Source organism: Gracilinanus agilis, chromosome 5 (assembly GCF_016433145.1).
Source record: "Gracilinanus agilis isolate LMUSP501 chromosome 5, AgileGrace, whole genome shotgun sequence".
Taxonomy (NCBI): Eukaryota; Metazoa; Chordata; class Mammalia; order Didelphimorphia; family Didelphidae; genus Gracilinanus; species Gracilinanus agilis.
The window spans coordinates 118,155,525-118,178,675 of NC_058134.1; the positions used below are offsets into that span (position 1 = coordinate 118,155,525).

General features: G+C 37.0%; 1 protein-coding gene across 1 annotated transcript in view; it reads right to left on the bottom strand.

Moving 5' to 3' along the window:
* Positions 1 to 23,151, bottom strand: part of EXOC4 (exocyst complex component 4) — an 892,087-nt gene that overhangs the window by 799,159 nt on the left and 69,777 nt on the right. The window contains exon 4 of the mRNA XM_044679735.1: positions 3,507 to 3,691. Coding sequence (XP_044535670.1) covers positions 3,507 to 3,691 — 185 coding nt within the window. The remainder of the gene's footprint in view (positions 1 to 3,506; positions 3,692 to 23,151) is intronic.

Below are 23,151 nucleotides of genomic sequence, written 5' to 3' on the forward strand. Positions count from 1 at the left end.
TGTATGATATATTGTGCAGATCTATAGATAGATTCATAGATGTGTATCTATACTAATATTATGATCATCTACAGCTTATAGCTAAATACATCCAAAACACCTGTAATATATAATACAGATGTAAAAATGTTTTCATACTCAAAAAAGTCAAGTTAAAGTCAACAAATATTTCAGTCATAAACATAAACAATATTTTAGTTATAGGGAGGATAATGGATATCTAACATAGCTTTAAAGCGATATGACCCATGGACACTAATACAAGTGCCGGGAGAGGGAAAGCAAATTTGCTTTAAAACTATCTTCATGTGCTCATATCTCTTTCTCCTTTTCTCTGAAAAATTTTCCCATAGGCTTCAATTTTCCCCTCTGTGAACACTGACCCAAAGGCAAGTAGTTCTCTATAGGACTTTCTAATTGGTAGATTTGTTTTAAATAGTTCAAGAGAAAAAGCCCCATCCATGTCCCTGTTATTCAAGAAGCACAAAAATGAACTGTTCCAAAGAGGACACAGAGGGCACTGAGGCTACCAAAGAATTTCATTAAATATGCTGTGCCTCAGTTTCCATCTGGGCTTAATAGTACAAAAATACCTCATCTCCATACCTCATGGGGAAAGTTAGCAATAGATAAATTAATATTCACAAAGACATTTTTAATCTCTCAGAGAAAAGGTGCCAGAGCATTTAAAACAAAACATTATATTACTGCTTTATCTGGGGGTAGGGGAGATTCTAATTATCAGAAATGCTCCAAGCACTCCATTTTGCAATGATTATTGATTGGCCATAGTTATTTTTAAGCACATTCTACTTCATGTCTAAATTAAATTCTTATTTAGACTAACTTAAGACACAAAAACCACTTTCTGGAATGGCAATCTCATAATTTTTAGCAAATAGGGGATTAAGAACCCAGCATTGCTCTAACTAGAAAGATTTTTTTAATGTTATAGACATTCTGCCTGAATGAGGTTTGATGGTTGTAACTGCAAAGAGAACCAAAGACACAGGTGAAAAGAGGAAATGTATTGTAGCAAATTAAAACACAAACCCAAAATTTCAAGACTTTCTAGCTATAAGCTATGTAAATAGCTGCCACCGCCAGAGGTCTAATTTTAAGGAATTTTGATTCAGTGCTTCTAGGTCATAACTACAGATGTGTGCTTTATCAAAGAAGTTTATAAACCTTTGTAGCTTATCAAAAGTGTTTTTCTTTTATCAGAAAAATTAATTTCTGTACAGTCACTTAGTAGGCCCAACTGTGCAGAAAAATTATAGCTTATTTGGGAGTAGAAGAAGGCAGGTGGTTGTTGTTACACAAAAAAGCAATGGGAGTGAGTATGCCCTTAGGTATAAATCTTAACGATTATTTATTTTAGTAAAGCAAAGGAAATAATGGTGGAAAAAAACAACAGAAAGACTTGAATTAGGTAACCCAAAGCAGAGCAGGCCCAGCATACCACTAAATATCTACACCTAAGCAAAAGTTTGAGATGAGTCTAGAAGTTGGGCGGAGGATCAAATGAGGACAGAGAGGATATCAGACTACTGGTACTTCCTAAGACTGTCCATCTGATCCCTTCCTCTTTCCTCACCTGTACACAGATGATTCAAATCTATAAAGTAATCCCCGGTTACTATGCCTTGAAACTTCATCTCGCTAGGAAACTTTCCCTTATCCCTCAACTGGTAATAATTATCCCTTCCTTTGAATCTCACAAAGCACTTTTTTTTTACATCTCTTCTTCATGTAAGAATTATTTTATATCACAGTTATTTGTCTATGCATCATGTGGGGCAGCTAGGTGGCATTGTGGATACAGTGCTAGACCTGAAGTTAGGAAGATTCATTTACCTGAGTTCAAATCTAACCTCGGACTAGCCTGTGTGACCCTGGGAAAGTCACTTAATTCTGCTTGCCTCGGTTTCCTCATCTGTAAAATGAGTTGGTGAAGGAAATGACACGCCACTCCAGTATCTGCCAAGAAAACCCAAAATGGGTTTTCTCCTAAGAGTCAGACACAACTACAAACAACTGAAGGACAAGAACAGATATGTGTTATGTGCTAGAGTGCAAGTTCTAAGATAAAAAGGAAATGGCATTTATTTAAGTTTTAAACTTCTCTTCCAGCACTAACATAGTTCTCTACCCATAACAAACATTTTAAAAATATTTGGTTTTGATAATCAGTCAACAAGCGATTATTAAATGCTCCCTGGATGACAAGCCCTGTGCAAAGTACTGGGAATACCAGTACAGTGAAAAGAAGAGTCCTTGTCCTCAAATTACATTTTCATTGAGGAAGACAAGAGCAAAAGGAAGCTGAAAGAAGGAAGGGAGGGAAGGTACCCAGCTTGAAGCTCAGTTGGCTGAGAAATGAAGAGGTGGTTGGCCTGGGCACCTTCCCTAAATGGAGCTTCTGAGAGGAGTCATCTGACCAGAAGAAGGGGATGCTATGTCGTGGCTGGGTGAATTTCAGAACTGAAGTGATCTTCCAAGATGAAAAGGTATGTTGAAAGAAAAAAAAAATAGAGATCTGCATTGCCACAATGAGTTAAGGATAAAAGCAAAGGATTTGCTAAGAATGACAAAAATGAGAGATAAACAAGCAAGAAAAATAGATGATGATAAGAGCAAAGATCAAAATAAAAGGTAGGAGGGGAGAAACCAGACTTAATACCCAGAGAAGAGATTCAACACAGAGATAAAGTATAGAAACTTTCATCTGGAGAGATCATTTGAATACAGGGGGCTTAAAAGGGAGTGGGGGTGGGGAGGAAATACACTGACTTCTTTCTATAGGAAGTCAAGTCAGATCTAGGATTGACACAAGATTTTGAGGACCCACCCACCAAAGGTCCTCCATAGAGAAAATGAGCCACAGCAAGAGTAAACGTGACTTAGGGATAAGGTTAATTCTCTTCTCGGTACAAAATGAAATAGATTTTCTGAAATTATCCAATTCCTAACATTCACCTTTTAAATATTATGGTAAAGCCAAAATGAGAGGAAGATGTATTCTTCAGATTATCCCTAAGTTATTTCTAAAAGGTAGTTTCCTAAAGCTGATGTGTTGTCCTAAGGCAGCCAATATTTGAGGCTTCCTTATATAACACTGCATTTCCTACTTGGGTAGCCTTCCCTGGGTATACCCTAGAAAGCTGGGAGCCAACTGTCCCGTTCCTCTATTTCCCACACAAATCCCTTTTTCAAATGAAAAAAGAAGTGTCTATGAATTTTTCATCTCAGCCATCTTTCCTATTGCCCTTAGAATACTCATTAAAATCCTATCATAAATGTAGACCTTGGTAAGGAGGATCTGGGACCCATACAGTAAGAGTCTACATAAATACTAATTGTTGCTTAGCTGTGGAAGCAAGGCAGTGAAAGGAAACCAGGGTATAAATGAAAAGCCAAAAGAAGCATAAATCCTTGTAGAAAACATGTTCCACAGAACCCTGAGTTGTGTTATTGGGTTTTGAAGGAGCCATTTTGGAACTAACCTCATTCTTCCTTTTTCTTTATTCCGCTGTCCAACACGGCTAGTTGATTTGATGTATAGGTGCCGATGCAACTCATCTATGAGAACCAAATGAAGGTTCATCTTCTTGCTGTGAAGCTCCAGCCTCAGATCACTCAGTCCTTCTACCTGAAGGAGAGGGCCTTCTAAAGAATCTACCGCTGACACCTAGAAAAGGAAAGGGAAACCACAATTATAAGCACATCATTCTTCAGTATCATGAAGGAATGGGAAAAATATCTCCCCAAAAAGTAATTTGTGAAGAGTCCATTTGAAGTAATTCTGAGGTTCCTCCTCACATCCTTAAGACAGGCAAAGTTAACCAAAAAAAAGGAAAAGTACAAGTGCCAGAGGGGCTGACAGGAAATAGGCACCTTAATGCACGGCTGCTATTAGAGCTATGAATTAGGCTAGCCATTCTCAAAAGCAATTCACAACTATCAAGTCAAAAAGTCAAAATAGCAAATATTTATAAAGCACTTACTAAATGGCCAGACACTACACTAAGCTCTAAGGATTAAAAACATGCAGACAACTACGAACATACAAGATATATAGAGGACAGGTTTTAAGCAACCTCAGCGAAGAGAGAGAGCAGCCCTGATGAAGCCTGGGAAAGGCCTTTTGCAGAAGAGAGAATCTGAAATGATCCATGAGGCAGAGACTAGAAGGAAGAGCATCCCAGGCAAGGGGATTGCCAAGGAAGAGGACGGAGTTGGTCACGATGTGCATTCCCTCCTTTCTCCTCATTCTTTTACCTCTTACTCCTGTGCAGTGTTCCCTGGTGAATACTAGCTACCTGTGTTCCCATAGAATTGGAATATACTGCAGATTAAATCATGTCTTCACTATCCACACTCCCAGCTCCTCTAGAAGACATAAAATAATAATCAACAGAGCTCAAATGGTAAATAATAGCCCTTTCTTATGGAATCTATGAAGGTGTTTAATTCTGTCTAAATTTGTTTTGATTTTGTATATTCACAAGACATTTTGCTTCCCTTTCATGCCATCAACTAGAACTGGAGTCCTCTACCCCTTGAGAGAGGTGGGAAGATTTGGCCTTCCTCTCTGCCTCAACTCTCTCCCCTCTCCAGGCTATCTTCTACCCAGCTGACAGATTAATGGTTCTAAAACATACATCTGACCATGCGCTGCCTAATTCAAAAAGCTGTAGTGGGGTAAAGTACAAACTCCTCTGCTTCTCACTGAAAACCCTTTGTGTTTAGACTGGAGCTTCCATTTCTAGGTCCTCCTACATATTACTTCTCTTCACACGTCGTACCCCACAAACTGCCCCCCGATCTTTGGCCCTTCTATCTAGCAGTCCCTCTCTTGGCATTCCTTTCTCAGTTCACATCCTAGGTTCCCTGGCTTCCTCCAAAGCTCAATCCAAGTGCTGCCTCTTCCAGCAAAAAGCCTTTCTTCTTCACTCCAGTGATGGCTCAAACCCTGTCCCAAATTATCTTGTGTTTGTTATATATACATTTTGTATTTCCTTATATGGTGCATATTGTCCCCACACACCTACATAGATCAGCTCAGTTGTTCGTACTTTCTCATCTTTGCATCCCCAAGTTCTACCACACTGTGTGCACAGCAACTTAATAAATGCTCACCAAGTAAGAAAAAAAAAAAAAGGAAAAGGATGGAGTTGGGAAATGAAATGTTTCATGCAAAGAACAGCAAAGGCAGGTGTCACTGACATAAAGTATGTGGAAGGAAGCCAAGTAAGACTGAAAAGGGAGGCTCCCTACAGGCAGCTTTGCCCAGATCTCTCTGTCATCTCTCTCCTCCCATTCTGCATGATGTGGTTCCTCCCTATTTCTCTCCCTGTAGTTTTCCATGGCTCCCGAAAGCCATTGCAGCTAAACCCTTTTTCTGTAGAAACTATTTGCAAAAAGTTACTAAACTAGGGGCCAGCTGGGTAGCTCGTGGATTGAGAGCCAGGCCTAGAGATGGGAGGTCCTGGGTTCAAATGTGGCCTCAGACACTTCCCAGCTGTGTGACCCTGGGCAAGTCACTTGACCCCCATTGCCTACCCTTACCACTCTTCTGCCTTGGAAACAATACACAGTATTGACTCCAAGACAGAAGGTAAGGGTTTATTTAAAAAAAAGTTATTAAACTATACATACCTGTTAATTTATAAATACCACATTTGACTTATATCCTCAAAGAAATCAAGAAAAAGGAGAAGGACCCAAATGTACAAAAATATTTATAACAACTCTTTTTGTAGAGTCAAAGAACTGGTAACTAAAGGGTTCTCTTTCTATGGGTGAAAGGCCAAACAAAATTATAGTATATGAATGCAATAGAATAGTATTGTACCATTAGGTATTGTGAAGGGGATAATTTCAGAGAAATGTGGCAAGATTTGTATCAACTGATAAATAAAGTGAGCAGAATCAAGGGAATAATATAGAAAATGACAACAGCATGGTAAAGATGGCTTTCACAGATCTGTGAAGGAGCCAGCTAGGTGGCTCAGGGGAATAAGAGCCAAGTCTAGAGATGAGATCCTGGATTCAAATTTGGCCTCAGATACTTCCTAGCTGTGGAAGACACTTAAATTCCACAGGCTGGTCCTTGCCACTCTTTAGCCTTGGAACCAATACACAGTATTGATTCTAAAACAGAAGGTAAAGGTTTAAAAAAAAGAAGAAGAAACAAGCAAACAAAGATCTGTGAGCTCTGATCAACACCAAGAACAACCATGATTATAGAATTACAATGATGAAGCCTACCTACTACCTACCTCTAGAGAGATAGATTCAGAGTCTAGAATGAGATACATTTTTGGCCAGTCAATTCTGGGATCTGATTTGTCTGATTATGCATTTATTGAAAGTTATATTGATTCAGTAACCCATTGTTTCCAGCCCCACTAGTCATTCAGTGTTAGGGAGAGACCATCACTCAGTTTCTAGCTTTATATTTCCCAAGATACGTCACATCAACAAGTCATGTACCCCACCTGGCCCATCTGTGTAAATTGTCTTGTACTATGTATGGGTGGGGAAAAGGTGGGAAGACAGGAAAATAGATTTTTGTTCACTTTTTTAAAGGACAGTAAAAAAATGAGTCTATTTGCATGTGACTCTGAAATGAGTCTATCTGCTGTGCTAAGCACTGTAGAGTAATTCAGAAAGACTTGGGCTCTGCCCTTTAGGGAATCAAAATCTAAGAGAGACAAAACTGGCACAAAACTATATGGACCAAGAAAAATGTGATAGGGTCATCAAGAAATATACTATCTATGAATGGATACAGATATGAAAAGGACCCTTAATAAATAGGAACAGCACTCACCCAAGCATATCTGAATTTCATGCCTCATACTTCCAAATTCAGAAAACATTTTCACATGATAACGATGTTAATGAACAATACAAGTCTTTACTTAAACTATTAGCCTAGGGAATCGAATAAAAGAATAATTCATGAATTTTCTCATTGTTTTCCCTTTAGGTGGCCACTAGCCAGAATTTGGATTTTAGCCATAACAATATACATATGAAAGGCAAAATTTTAAGAGGTGGAGAGCTAAGGGAGCAATCGCCAGAGTCTCAACATGAGACAAGTCATTTAACCTCTCTCCAGCTTATTCCATTTCCATGAATGAGGCAGCACTGAATAAGGAAAGAAGAAAGGAAAAGAGCCTAGCAGGTTAGGGAGTCTGTATTTCTAAGGATGCCAAGTACACATAAAGAAGACACTCTGGTTTGAAACACAAATGTAGACTCAAAATTGCATGTACTCCCTCTTACGGGAGAACTACAGAAAGAAAGAGGAAAACATTGGGGATGTGAAAAGGAGCAGAACTAAAAAATGAAAATCGCTTTAACATTCTACAAGGTCCTTCTATAAAGCAGCCTGATTTGAATTATGTCAAAAATCTACCTTACTCTGAAGTATCCAGTGATCAGATGAAATCAACAAGAATAGAGAACCTGCGCAAGTCCTACACTTTGTTTTAGAGCCCTGAGATTATAATCAGCACCCAAGACAATGTTACAGGAAATGGGAAGTATCAAGCATTAGGCCAGAGTGAGGAAATGAGGCAAAAAAGAGGAGTTCATCTATAAACATAGCTTCACCTTCCATTGCCAGTTACCAAATCCAGTCCACTGCAGCTACACAATGCTGCATTTCCCATCCATTCTTAAGTTCTATTCTTACTGCTGCTATTCTCATCCCCAATGACACTGATGATTTGAGTTTACTTGCAGATCTTCCCTCTTCAATTCACCCTTCATACTGCTTTATATAAAATATATACATAGTTTATTATTCAGCCATGTTACTTCTCTGCTCTCCCTACTACCTACCAGTTCAATTGCAGATTCCTCCACCCAATACATAAAGCCCTCTTCAATTTGTCATTAAGCTGATTTTTCAGTCCTAAATCTGGATGACACCATGCCTTCCCAAAATATCCATATTCTCCTGTTTCTTTGCTTGGGTCCCTATAGTTTTCTATGCCTATTATATGCCCTCTTCATTCATCACTTCAGATTTCTTATAAGATCCTTTCCATGATCTACCTAGTCGAAAACTACTCTTCCCCTTTAACCTCCCCCAGCAGCTTCTTTTGAATGTATTTATCACAAAAGACTCTAGATTTTTCCATGATCTCTACTATATATTCCATTTTCTTAGACCAAAAACTCTATGGGTATTTGGATTTGCATTCTAATAAGAAAATGCATTATCTCCTCCAATGCCTAGTTCAGTGCTCTTCACACAGTAAATACTTACAAATAATAAATATATGTGGAATTAATATTTTGCTTTGCAACATATTCTCTATCCAGGTATCAGTAACAAAGGCATTTTCTTACCTTTAGAGACTATTAAAAAGTTAAGCTTCTAGAGATCCAATACTGATCATCCCTGAGCCAGTTCTGCCTTGTAAAACTAGCCAGTATGTCTTCAGTTTGACTTGCCATTGCCCCTGGGCTATTTGCAAGCTGCCAGCATCTTCAAAATGAAAATTCATTCAGTTTCACAAAATGATCAAACATTCCCCAAGGAGAAGTAGAACAACAAATATATTTGTCCTAGTGTTCTAGAAGGAATTGTAACCTACAGCTTAGGCAGTGAAAAGATGATGCATTAACCTTTCATGAATCTGGATCCAGAAAATTAAAAAATGATGTGGTAAATCCTCATGTAGCATTATCCCTAAGATAATCAAATCCAGATGAGATTTAGAGCTTTAAAATCACCTCCTGAAAAGAAACATAAAATTTGATTGGAAGAATTTGCATGAAGATTTTTACCCAAGTGGGCTCAAATACACAATTACATGATAAAGCACAACCTCCAAACCTACCCAAAGGCTGAAACAATTTGGTTCTAAGAATAAGTAAAGCCCAGGAGGTACTATCAGTAGTATAGCCTATTTCATGATCCATACCAACTTATGTGAATGGGGCATCCAAGCAAGTCCATGCCTTTTTTTTTTTTGTCAATAAACATTTTTTTCCAATCACATGTGAAAACAATTTTTGGCAATTGTTTTCTGACATGTAAGTCTTTCTTAACAGAGATGAAAAAATGCTACAAAATTTCTAAAAGGCCAACATTCCAATCTGGAAAACAATTTCAAATTCTGTGAAAAAAATCACTCAACTGTTCATATCTTGTGACAGAGCTATCCAATTAATGGGCATATACCCTAAGGCAATCAAAGATGGGAGAAAAAATGCCAATGTATATGCCAAAATACTCATAAAAGTAGTCTTTGGGGTTACAAAAATTATCAAAGCAGCCAGCCTTCAATGTGGGAATGACTAAACAAATTATGGCCTAGCTACATCCTGGAATATTACTGCAACATAAGAAATTCAGAATATAAAGAATTCAGAAAAACATAGCAAGACTAGTGTGAACTAATGCTGAATAAAGGGAACAGTCAAAAGATAAACATATACAAGGACTATAATAATGTTAAAAAAGAAGAAAGAAAGAAAGAAAGAAAGAAAGAAAGAAAGAAAGAAAGAAAGAAAATGGCAGTAAAAGGCAACCAAACTTGACTCACTGCAACAACTAAACTCGGTGCCAGAAAATGAAACATACCTCCATTCTCAATACCAATGAGGAACACCACACATGCTGTTAGACATAGTTCCTTTGTTGTTTTGTTTCTTTAACTATTTTTATTTTTTAACATGAGGAAGAAGAGAGGGTGGGGAGTAGGAAGAGGTATATTAGGAAATAACAGTGTTTAGAAACAAAAGGCATAAGACTTTCCAATATAATTATTGGAAAGGCTGCCTGACTGCAATAAACCATGATGACGTGTCAATAAAACTGTCAAAACCTAAGAACCTTCTTCTATTCGCTACGGAATGTCATCCACAATTAGTTATTTCAAGAACATAAATGCATTTTTAGACATAAGATTACAGAGTACATGATATAGGAAAGGTATAAGGAACAAAATCAAAATCTCTACATCATAATCATAGAACCCACCCTTGGCTATGGCTGTCCTGAAGAGTTCATCAACATCCTATTCCATCTCCTTCCCCCAATTCCCAATTACACCACTTTTTATTTTGTATATATTCTGTTACACTTATATGTTTGCCATAGGAAAGGTCTTCCTAAGACCTTTCAGGATATAACATCATCTCCTGCTCAAGGCAATCTAATCTAATCTAGTCTAATCACCTGTTTTCTTCAACAGACCACTCTAGGATACTGATACTCTGCCCTGATTTGGTCCTCCATAGTTAGCAAACTCCCACTTCATACTCTCTCACCATTCTGAATCCTCTGTTGAAGAATAAGCCCTGTTTCCCATCTCTAACTTCCTAGTCCCTCACTACTATACTCCTTAGCCCTATTCCTTAATTAGTCCATTCCAAATGTAGCCATACTTTTCATTGTAGTCTCTGGAACATCTGCTTTATAATTAACAAATTAGTTTTCATTCAAAACTTTTTCTTCTCTCAGTCCTTCCATCTTTGTGGCACTGTGACCTAGTTCCCTCCTAAAGACACTGCACCTCTCTCCACCTATCCTGGTTATATTTTCACTGATACCACCAACTCACCGATTGTGGTGGTAGACAGGAATTCTCCTTTTCCAATGCCACTTTCAGAAGCTTGCTCTATCATCACCACTCAGCAATATCTACTTCTTTGAGGATCATATTATTGAAATTTATTGCCTAATCCAGATGCTGGTGTATATTATTTATCAACCACAAAAGTCACTCTCTTTAATGAGTGCAATGTCTAGCTCACAGTTTCTCTCCCCACTGACTTATGCCCTCATATTAGGAGACATTAAGATGTATATATTCCCGCAAGTACCTTAACTTCCCAGTTCCTCAATCTACTCAGTTGCTATGACCTACTCATACATTCCACCTCACCTAACCCAGAAATAAACCAACCCTTGATCCTGCCGTCACCCCACAGGTGTTTCACTTCCTTGTTTATGAACTCCAAAATTCCTCTTATAATATTTTATAATTCCACCTTTCCTTCTTATTTATGACCACTTACTCTGTTCTTTGTCTTCACTATGACTTTCAGTCCTTCCATTTCTCTTACTAAGTGGCACTCCATCCGATTTGAAGTAAGAGGTTGTCGGTTCAATACCTGATCTCCAGATCATCAGAAATTTGTTCCCATCTGATTTTAGATAGAACACACCATTAATTTCATAAATTAAGAAAACCTCAGTTCCAAAGAATGATAGAACTAGAAGGCAACTGGAAGATGATCTAATCTAATGCTCTCATTTTTCAGGGAAGGAAACTAATACCCAAAGAGAAGAAATACTCGGCTCAAGTTCAAACGACAAGCCAAGCCTCTGACTCCAAAGAAAGTCTATAACAATTAAAAACATTAGCTTGAGGGGCAGGTAGGTGGCTCAGTGGATTCAGAGCTAAGCCTAGAGATGGGAGGTCCTAGGTTCAAATATGGCCTCAGACAACATGTCCCAGCTGTGTGACCTTGGGCAAGTCACTTTACCCCCATTGCCTACCCCTTACCACTCTTCTACCTTGGAGTCAATACACAGTATTGATTCCAAGATGGAAGGTAAGAATTTAAAAAAAAAGTTAACTTGTGCATTGGGAAGCTATCTAGACATCACAACAGTAGCCTAGATAGCACTTAGATCCAAATGAAACTGAGGGTCTCAAAGACTTCGTGCTCTCTCACCTTTGCATGGCTGCAAAAATCTGCATCTGGCTTCTCTAATAGTTTAATCATTGTATGAATGAGAACCAGTGAAAAGCAATGTAACTAGGTAAACTGCCTGTAATCCCTTTAAGATAGTAAACAGGCTAAATGGATGGAGGTGGGAGAAATAAGAGCAGATTCTGATACTTTACTTCTCTATTCAGTTTCCTCTTCCATAAATAGCAATGCAAATAATGGAGGCCTTCTTACCAGACAAAGATGAGGGACACTCAGTCAATGTGCCAAAAATGTATCCTGAAATCTCAAGAAACTACCCCTAAACAAACTCTAACCTCTAAGTGAAGTTTCTAACCATTTGCACTTTAAGACAACATCCACTGTCACATACATTAACTCAATAACATTCCCTGTGGCCAGAGGCAATATAGCATGGTGCAGGGACTCAGAACTGTCACAAGCTGCTAAATCCCCAAATGCTGAGTGCTGCATGGCATATAATCTCTTCAAAGATTTCAGGTATTCAGGTTATGGCAAGAGAAAAATGTAAAACTCCAGTGGCTCCCTAGGAAAGCATAAGAAATTCAGAAATAGCAACTGCAAAGTGAGATGTGAAAGTTAGAAAAATATACTAATTTAAAAGTTAGCATTAATTTCAAAAAATGTACTAGCTCAGGAAAAACAATTATTACTACCACTCTGGCTTAAGATAACCCAAACACACTAGAAAATATGTTGCAAAGCTTTTATTAAATCAGTTACATTCTGTCCCAAAATGCATATAGTATCTTTTTTAAAGTTCTGATAATAAGCAAAATTATCTCTATGTCAATATTCAACACCCATCATTAATAATGCGGGAGATACAAACCCAGCCATTATTTCCCCCAGTCCTAGGTTCTTTTCATTTCCACTCAAGAAAAAAACATGACACTGACACAGGATTTCATGTATTAAAACCCTTCTAAAGTGATACTACAAACCCTCTGTAAAAAACGGTCTTCCATAACTCTAATGGCATTCCAACCAGTATGAAGTAAGTGGCTCCAACACCAGATCTCCATATCATCAGATGTTTGCCATTTTCCCATCTGATTTTGGATAGATCACACCATAAATTTCATAAATTAAGGAAACCACAGTTCCATAGAATGCTAGAAGAGAAGAAACTAAAGTTCAAAGAGGAAATACCATGCCCAAGTTCAAACAACCAGGTAAGTTGGGTCTTCTGACTCCAAATTCAATATTCTTTCCACTACTTTTCCCTGCCTACAATCCATTCTTCATGCTTATCTTTTAGGGATAAGATTAGATAGTCTCAAAGGTTTTTTACAGCTATAAATCCTATGATCATATTGCATATATAATCCTGGAAACACTACCTCTCCAAAGCCAACTGATCCTACTTCCTCAAAGGCTATTAGGAGTTTATTTTCTGCTCCAACTCCAACATTTACATAACTAAACATATGGATTCCACTAATGTAGGATTTTTTTCAGTCTATATTTTACCTTTTTAAAGATAGGCACTCATTAATTTTTTTTATCTTGTCATCTTATATTCCCACTTGAAAAAAGGGGAAATCTGTTTTTTGTATTCTTACAAGAAGTGAGAGAGAGAAAAAAAAATCTATTCAATGTCTTTTTAAGCTATTATGTCAACTTGAAACTTTTAAAGGTACCTTTACCAACACAAAGAGTATGGTCATTAATTTACAGGATAAAAATATTCTTAAGTTAAAGCCCAAAAATACATTTTGCTTTTAATACATTTTCTATTTTCAACTGAACATGTTGAAGAATTATTATCTTTTGATGATGCTTTCATTTTAACTAAGATATTTAAGAAGCTATGGAACTAAGAACAAATCAGCCTCTATGGGTTCCACTTTTCTTATTTGAAAATGAATATAGTAATAAGTCACACTCAATATACAGGTTTAAGGCAATCTTCAGTCCTCTTCCAAGTTTTGACACACATTTAGGATATGATTCTATCCAAGTTACAGTGCACTTACTCTCAACATGCTAGCCAAAGAGTATAAAAAGCAGTATGACATCTAAAAGCCATAGCACCAAAGGATCTCTCTTAAAATAGGTCATGTTTTATTCATTCCAAATTCTATGCTTCCAGGAATTTACTATCATCTTAGTTATACCATCATATTTAAATAGTATTTATGAACTGTACAGATTACAGATGAATGTTTAAGTATCTTTCCTATAATATGTTACTATGATCTCCTGAGGACTGGTGAAATACACAAACACAAAACAAGAATGTCTAAATAGTATACAACTGACAGTGGGGGCAGGAATACCCACATTGATGAGATCACAGATCCATTCAAAGAATAAATGTTCTTAGTAACCTAGAACTCCACAATAGATTATGGTAACATGATTTTTTTTTCATCTAAAGGAAGCATGATTTTAAATCTATATAACAGATTTCTGTTGTCTGTTAAGTTTGAAGCACAAAGCCTATGATTTGATGTTTGCATTTAATTCTGACCAACTAACTGATGTAATGGAAAGAGGATTCATTGTGGAGTCAGAGAATTAATTCTGTGTTTGAATCCCAGCTCTACTACTTGCTAACTACATGATCTATGGTGTGTGGGATGAAATTGTGCATTATTTCCCAATATTCATTGATTAATGTTAGTAATCATAGATTGGGATCTTCCTATGGAAAAATAGTAAAGTTAGGTGCCCTCTACTAGGAGATATCAAGATATCAATCTCTCCTTTTGAAGAGTAGAAGAAACCCCCTGCCCAACCAGCTATATATATATGTATATATATATATATATGCCTTTGATATTCTTCTCAAATATGTCTAAAGAGCCCTGCTTTTCTATTCCTGTGGGAAGTTTAAGGATGATCTAATTCTTATGAGAGAAATCTCAAAACTTAACAAGTTGTAAAGAAAAATACAGACCAATCTCCCTAATGAATATAGATGCAAAAATCTTAAATAGAATACTAGCAAAGAGACTCCAGCAAGTGATCAAGAGGATCATCCACCATGATCAGGTGGGATTCATACCAGGAATGCAAGGTTGGTTCAACATTAGGAAAACCATCCACATAATTGACCATATCAACAGTCTAACAAACAAAAATCACATGATTATCACAATAGATGCTGAAAAAGCCTTTGACAAAATACAACACCCATTCCTATTGAAAACACTGAAAAGTATAGGAATAGAAGGACCTTTCCTAAAAATAATAAACAGTATATACCTAAAACCATCAACAAGCATCATATGCAATGGGGATAAATTAGAAGCCTTCCCAATAAGATCAGGAGTGAAACAAGGATGCCCATTATCACCGCTATTATTTAACATTGTACTAAAAACAGTAGCAGTAGCAATTAGAGAAGAAAAAGAAATTGAAGGTATCAAAATAGGCAATGAAGAGACTAAGCTATCACTCTTTGCAGATGCTATGATAGTCTACTAAAAAAATCCTAGAGAATCAACTAAGAAGCTTGTAGAAATAATCAACAACTTTAGCAAAGTTGCAGGATACAAAATAAATGCACATAAATCATCAGCATTTCTATATATCTCCAACACATCACAGCAGCAAGAGGTAGAAAGAGAAACACCATTTAAAATCACCCTAGACAACATAAAATACTTAGGAATCTATCTACCAAAACAAACACAGGAACTATATGAAAACAACTACAAAACACTTTCCAGACAATTAAAACTAGATCTAAACAATTGGAAAAACATTGATTGCTCATGGGTAGGATGAGCTAACATAATAAAAATGACCATTCTACCCAAATTAATTTACCTACTTAGCACCATACCTATCAAACTACCAAAAAACTTCTTTACTGAATTAGAAAAAACTATAACAAAGTTCATTTGGAATAACGAAAGATCAAGAATATCAAGAGAAATAATGAAAAAAAATGTGAAGGAAGGTGGCCTAGCAGGACCAGATATTAAGCTATACTATAAAGCAGCAGTCATCAAAACAATATAGTACTGGCTAAGAGACAGAGAGGAGGATCAGTGGAATAGACTTGGGGTAAAAGTGTATGATAAACCCAAAGAGCCCAACTTTTGGGACAAAAACCCACTGTTTGACAAAAACTGCTGGGAAATTTGGAAAACAATATGGGAGAGATTAGTTTTAGATCAACATCTCACACCCTACACCAAGATAAATTCAGAATGGGTGAATGACTTGAATGTAAAGAGGGAAACTATAAATAAATTAAGTGAACACAGAATAGTATACTTGTCAGATCTCTGGGAAAGGAAAGATTTTAAAACCAAGCAAGAGTTAGAGAAAATTACAAAATGTAAAATAAAGTATTTTGATTATATCAAACTAAAAGGCTTTTATACAAACAAAAACAATGCAGCCAAAATCAGAAGGGAAACAACAAATTGGGAAAAAATCTTTATAACAAAAAACTCTGACAGGGGTCTAATTACTCAAATATACAAGGAGTTAAAGCAATTGTATAAAAAATCAAGCCATTCCCCAAACGTTAAATGGGCAAGGGACAGGAATAGGCAATTTTCAGATAAAGAAATCAAAACTATCAATAAGCACATGAAAGTGTTCTAAATCTCTAATAATTAGAGAAATGCAAATCAAAACAACTCTGAGATCTCATCTCACACCTAGCAGATTGGCTAAAATAATAGAAGGGAAGAGTAATAAATGTTGGAAGGGATGTGGCAAAATTGGGACATTAATGCATTGCTGGTGGAGTTGTGAACTGATCCAACCATTCTGGAAGGCAATTTGGAACTATGCTCAAAGGGCTATAAAAGAATGCCTGCCCTTTGATCCAGCCATAGCATTGTTGGGTTTGTACCCCAAAGAGATCATAGATAAACAGACTTGTATGAAAAGATTTATAGCCATGCTTTTTGTGGTGGCAAAAAACTGGAAAATGAGGGTATGCCCTTCAATTGGGGAATGGCTGGACAAATTGTGGTATATGCTGGTGATGGAATACTATTGTGCTCAAAGGAATAATAAACTGGAGGAATTCCATGTGAAGTGGAAAGACCTCCAGGAATTGATGCAGAGTGAAAGGAGCTGAGCCATAAGAACATTGTAAACAGAGACTGACACACTGTGGTAAAATCTAATGTAATGGACTTCTGTACTAGCAGCAATGCAATGACCCAGGACAATTCTGAGGGACTTATGGAAAAGAACACTACCCACATTCAGAGGAAGAACCGCAGGAGTGGAAACACAGAAGAAAAACAACTGCTTGAACTCATGGGTTGAGGCAGACATGATTGGGGATGTAGACTTGAAACTACCACACCAATGCAACTATCAATAATATGGAAATAGGTCTTGATCAGTGACACATGCTAAAACCAATGGAAATGTGCATTGGCTATTGGAGGGAGGGGGGAAGTCAGGGGGTGAAGAGGAAAGTAAGAGCATGAATCATGTAACCATGTTAACTTTTCTAAAAAAAAATATTATTAAAAAAAAAACTTAAGTTGTAATTTTGACTACACTTCCTGAGAAATGTTGTGATGCTATAGCCCAAGAAATGTATTATTGCAATCTGATAAATCCTTGGACAGGCCTAAAAAACCTGACTCAGCTAAAAATTGCAAACTTAAGGAATATTCCCATATGTTTGGAAAAGTTGGAAGACACTCAGAAGCATTGGGAAAGAATAAGAAGGACAGAAGAAGGAAAATGAATAACAGATGATGGGAAAATGGAGATAGAATTATGTTGGATCACTATAAAAATCTGTGTAAACCTAGGCATCTGGGCCCACTTCTGAGACCTCAGACCATGGAGCCACTCTCTCTCTCCCTATTCCCTCCCCCTTGTGAGGATACTACCTATGCCCAGGTAGTATTGCCTCATCCTTGCCCCCTCCCTTTTAAGGATACTGTCTATACCCAGACAGTGTTCCTCACCCAATGCCCCCCAAAGCCAGCATCAAGTCTCCTGTCTGCTCATTAGAGTGATTTTGGGGGAACAAGTCCCCCCAGAATTTTATTCCACACATATGGAAAGTTTTTTAAACCCTATCCTTTTGGAGCCTTGGTTTCTCATTTGTAAAATGAGGGACCTGAACAAGATAACCAATGAGGTCCTTTCCTGCTCTAACAACTTATTGGTTTCACTCTTTGGAACAAAATTGTGTATTAGAAATGACTATAATTTTGCCCACCATAATTTATTTCACATTTTCATTACAGTGGCAAAAATGAAGGTGTCATTTGCTCTTCCTATGGTGAGCAGGAGGGAATTAAAAATGTATTCTTTCTCAAGTCTTTTTTCATGAGTGCTAACTAAACAAAAATATTTAGTTTCATTATTTTGAGTGAATTGAAATATTAGGGGAACAATAGCAAGTTTTGCCATTTTCAACACCTGTTTCAATGAAGAAATGTTGTAGAAGAAACCTGGGGAGGAAATGTTGTGTAAGACCCTCAAAGGTAGTTGACATTAGCAAGTGTTTCTAAATAAGAATCTGGTTTAGGCAAAAAAAAAAAATTATCATCTTTACAACTATACCATCTGTTATTTAATAAAAAAATGTTTGCTTTAGTAACTTTTTGCTTTCCAAAAGAAATTTTGGAAAAAAATTGATGAGGTCAAAATGAATATTTCTTTTATGACTCAACATAACCAAAGAATTTTTAAAAGGTTTGTCACTTCAATAGGCCCCCACATGACCTCTCATGGGACTTATTTTCACCATTAAGATGATGTAGGCATTCTGTAACCATTTCTTTAAACAAAAGTAAAGACGTGGTTAACATGCATGTAACCCTAGTGGGTTTCATGGGATTTATACTTTCTCCTAGGAGAATGATGACACGTACTCATGTCTAAGGAGGACAAAAGACACTTCCAAATCTTTTTTTGTTTTATTGACTTAGATCACCAAAACTAAAAAGAAGGAAGTGATACAGAGAAAGAGGCATTTACTTATTCTGAAACCAAGAAAACGGAGTCTCCAAATTAAAAGCATTCAGCTTGGGAATGATATATACCCTACTCCTTCATCACCTTTCTTGTCTCCCCAGGCTTTCTTCTTGAATGCTTTCCAGAGAACATAGTTGTCCCAGTCACCATAGACAGGCTCAGGAGTGGTCAAGTCTACTCCTGGAATTCTCATTCAGTCCTGCCTGGAATCAGGCTTTTATCAACAGGCAGAAGCTGAGCAACTACCACAAGAAATGCAGATTGTTTTTTCAGTCTTTCCCTTGTGGAAACATTCCATTCTCTAAAACAGTCGTTTTAGTACTCTTGTTGGCACCTGACTACAAATCACTTCGTATCTGTCTCTATGTCAGAAAGAGAGCAGTAAAAGATAATAACAGAACATTTTCAATTGCATAGCATGTTTTCATCTTGCCTGAAACAACACACCTGAGTCTGTTAGGTCACCTAGTTAAAACAGGGGACTAATGAGATTAAAATGAGATAACATGAAAGTATAACTATAAAGGACTATAAAAATGCAAGCTTTTCTTTTATTGCTGTTGTTGTTATTAATAATGAGGCCACTATTGCATACTGTATCCCCCCAGGGAACTATGCAATATGTGTTTTCTCAAAGTTGTAAATAAAACAAAATTTTGTAAACCAAATCATATTTTCGTAGCAAGAGGAGAACTTTCTATTTAAAGAAAACCCATTGAAAATCTATTTCACACAATGGAGAGAGGAAATAAAATGCCTAGAATCATGTACTGAACTGGGAACAGAGAATACCAACAGTCCACATTTTGGCACATATTGGGAATCTTGAGAAAATCACAAGGAAGATGGCTGAGCCTCAAAGGGCATCACCTGTTAAATAAGAGGGTTGAACTAGATTATCTCAAAAGTATTTTGAATTGATGGTATCCCTAATCTTATCTTTTGTGTATATTTTCTCAGGTTGGGTTTCCTAAACACAAGGCACCACTGTACAGATCAGCTGAGTAAAAACTTCTGCTCCACAGCCTGCAGTTGGCCTCAGGGGAACTGGGAGAGATAAGTCTGGGGAGTTCCAGGGAATCCATCATCCATTATCCATCATTGAAGGCAAGTAACAATTAAGAAAAAGCCTCATAATTCATCAGTTGCTATCCAATATCCTTCCCAACTCCCTTCCAGATCATCACCACTGGAAAAACAACTCAGAGTTTATAATCTCTAAATAATGGGCTGGTAATAGCAGGAACAGCAGAACCACTTCTAAGAAACCAAGGTCACATTCCAACATACATTCTGAAATGTACTGTCTGTTTTCTGGCCATTTGAATTATGCTTACCTAAAATGAAATATTACTGCTTCCAACTGTCCCTACAAAATTCAAATGTCTCATCTCACTGCTCTGTACCATAACAGTTCCTGCTGGAATTGGATTCCTTCCTGAGGTTCCCGTAGTTTTGTATAAGCAAGTGCTACATGGGCATAGGTACGTTGCTACCAGAAATAAAAATGAAGGCTGAAGAAGACTTAGAACAGCCAGAAACTAGTATAAGATAAGATCTATCCATGCACAATCTTTAAAAAACCATGAAGGGAACTAGATCTATAGTAGCACCTGACAGTGGGGCCTAGTGACAAAATCACTGGACACTGATTCAGGAGATCCAGGTCCTAATCTAGGTTTCATCATGAACTTAGCGTATGACAACATCTATAGGCCTCAGTTTCCTCATCTGTAAAATCAATGTAAACTCAATGGTTACTAAGGTCCTTCCAGTGCTAACCTATGATTCTATTATTAATTCTTTTTTAAAAATTATTTTTAAACCCTTACCTTCTGTCCTTGTATCATTTCTAAGACAGAAAAGTGGCAAGGCTAGGCAACTGGGATGAAGTGACTTGCCCAGGAGGCCAGATGTGAATCCAGGCACTCCCAAATGCCAGGTCTGGCCCTTTATACACTATGCTACCTAGCTATCCCTCTATTATTCAAATATCTGTTGAGGTATTTCTAGAACCCATTAGAACCAGCAGTATTCTATTAACTGAAGGGAATAAGGAAAATCCAGACCATCCCAATACTCAATTAACAGAAATACAGCTTCCCTAGAAAGCTTATAAGAAACTACCATCCCTGCAGCAGTCTATTTACAGGTTTCAATATTTGGCAGTCACACACTGTCTATAACAAATTAATAATAATACTTCTATAAAGCATTTATCTTCAAAGTACTTTTTTAAAAGATTAATTAAAGAACTACAAATGCCTCCTCCAACAGAGAAGACAGAACCAGAAATAAGAAAAACAGATTTGGACAGAGAGATAGCAAGATTAAGTCTCATTTAAAGGGATCAGTTTCTCAGCTATATAATACAGGAACTAACCAACTTTACAGGAAAAGACAGTCAATAGGAAACAGGCAAAAAAACTGGGGGCAGGAGTAATAGAACTGCCCAGACAGGGGAAAAAATGTGGAATGAAAACTAATGTCTGTAATGTGGTGCATATCAATGGTACCTGACCCAAGTGCACTTGGGAGAGATATTTAAGGAGGCACAGATGGATGTGGGAGGGGGTGTAGAAGCAAGGGAAATCAGAGCACATGTGTTGGTCACAACCAATTATCTTCCAATACCAGGAAAGATTAGAAACAGAAAATAGAAATCCCAAAATGTAGAGACTCTATATTGCCAAAATCCTCCTGAGACTACCCAGCAAAGGAGCCAATAGTTCAGAGACAGAATGAACTGGCCAAAAGAGGAGCTTTTAGGGGCAAGGATGCATTTACTGTCACCTCAAGAATAAAATTCCAGAAAGAAAGTGCTCCCATTTGTCCAGGGGTTCCATAGATGAAAGAATCTAACATATGCCATGTATTAGAAAAGTGACTACAAAATAAAGGCTTCCAGTTTTATAACTCTGTGAAGACACCAATTTCCCAGGAGTTAAACAATTAATAAATATATCAGATCTTCTAAAGAAAGATTTCTAGTACTACATGACTGTGATCATCTGATGTGCCAACATAAATGGAAAGGTGGGGGGAGATCATTAACCAGATTCTATAAATTCAAAACATTGATTTATTCCTGACGTTTGTTCACGGACACCACAAGAGAACAAAAGCAACATATCCAAAACCAAAAAGGATGGTAAACATTTCCACATGTCATTTTAAAAAAGTATCAAGTCAACAGTACTTAAGAGGGTTAAAATCTCAGTTTTGAGAAACTATGATACATTCAAGTATAAATTTCAAAGAGGTAGCAGTTCAGTTTATTACTTTGCTAATAATCCACTTATTTGTCCTAATGCCCTGGGCCTTGCTACCCGTAGAATCTAATCTAAAAGATATACTTGCTTGGACTAGGAAAGCTAGTCCATAAATCACATAAGCAATTTAAGCAAGCCCTTTAATGCCTCAAAATCTGTTTCCTCATCTATAAAATAAGGAGAATACTTAACACTCTCTATATAACAGAGTTATGTAAAGATCAAATGGGATAACTGTGTAAAAGTCCTTTTCTTTAGGGTTCTGGATAAATGTAAACTATTATATAGATGTGGAGCAGGGAAAGAACCTTAAAGAACATTTTTAGTTCAACCAACTCATTTTATAGATAAAGAAAATGAGGTTCAGAGAGGTAATTCCATTTCACTAGAAAGTATGCAAAAGTTCTGGCTTGCTCTGGCTACAGGTTTGTCCTCCATTAAAGCCCTCAGGGCTACCCATAGGAAAATAGAAGAGAAAATATCCTAAGGAAGATGAATCATAAGGGCAATTTCAACTGCTTGCAGCAAGAAGTTTTTATCATTATTATTATTCAGCCTGTACTACAGTCATCAATAATAATATCGGGCATTTACATATGCTCACTTCTAAATGAGTTTGATAACAAAATATTGATCAGACCTAGAGGGTTGCCTTCTCTTTTCCCGCAGGAAACCCAATATCAATAATGTGGACTCAGCATGCTCTCACCATTAAAACCAGGACGCTATCTACCTCCATTCCACCTTCATTACTGCCAGGGTTATTGCATGTTTTTATTTAATAAACCTTCATCAGCGCAAATGAATGGTTGTTATTAGTTGAGCTAACAGCCAAATGATAATGCTCCAGAGAGATATCAGTGCTTGTTGGGGCATTAACTAAGAGAGTAGAAGGGTTGAGGTCAAGCATGTGTCAATGTAAATGAGGCAATATTAGGTACTAACAGCTTAATGCAATAGTCTGCCTCAGAGATAATGGAATTTACAGGATAAAGTAAATGAGATGAAGTTATTGATAAGTGCATGAAGAGGGGAGAGGTTTGACAGATAAAGTGCTATCAAAGAAAAGGCCATTTACTAGTGAATTTCCACCTTACAGATTCTTTCAAATGAATCACAGGAAATAACACCCAAGAGTAACCAAATGTCATTTCACCTTGATCAAAATTATTATCCTGACCAGGACTGGGGTACAAAACCTCATTAAAAAGTATTTGTTTCTGGG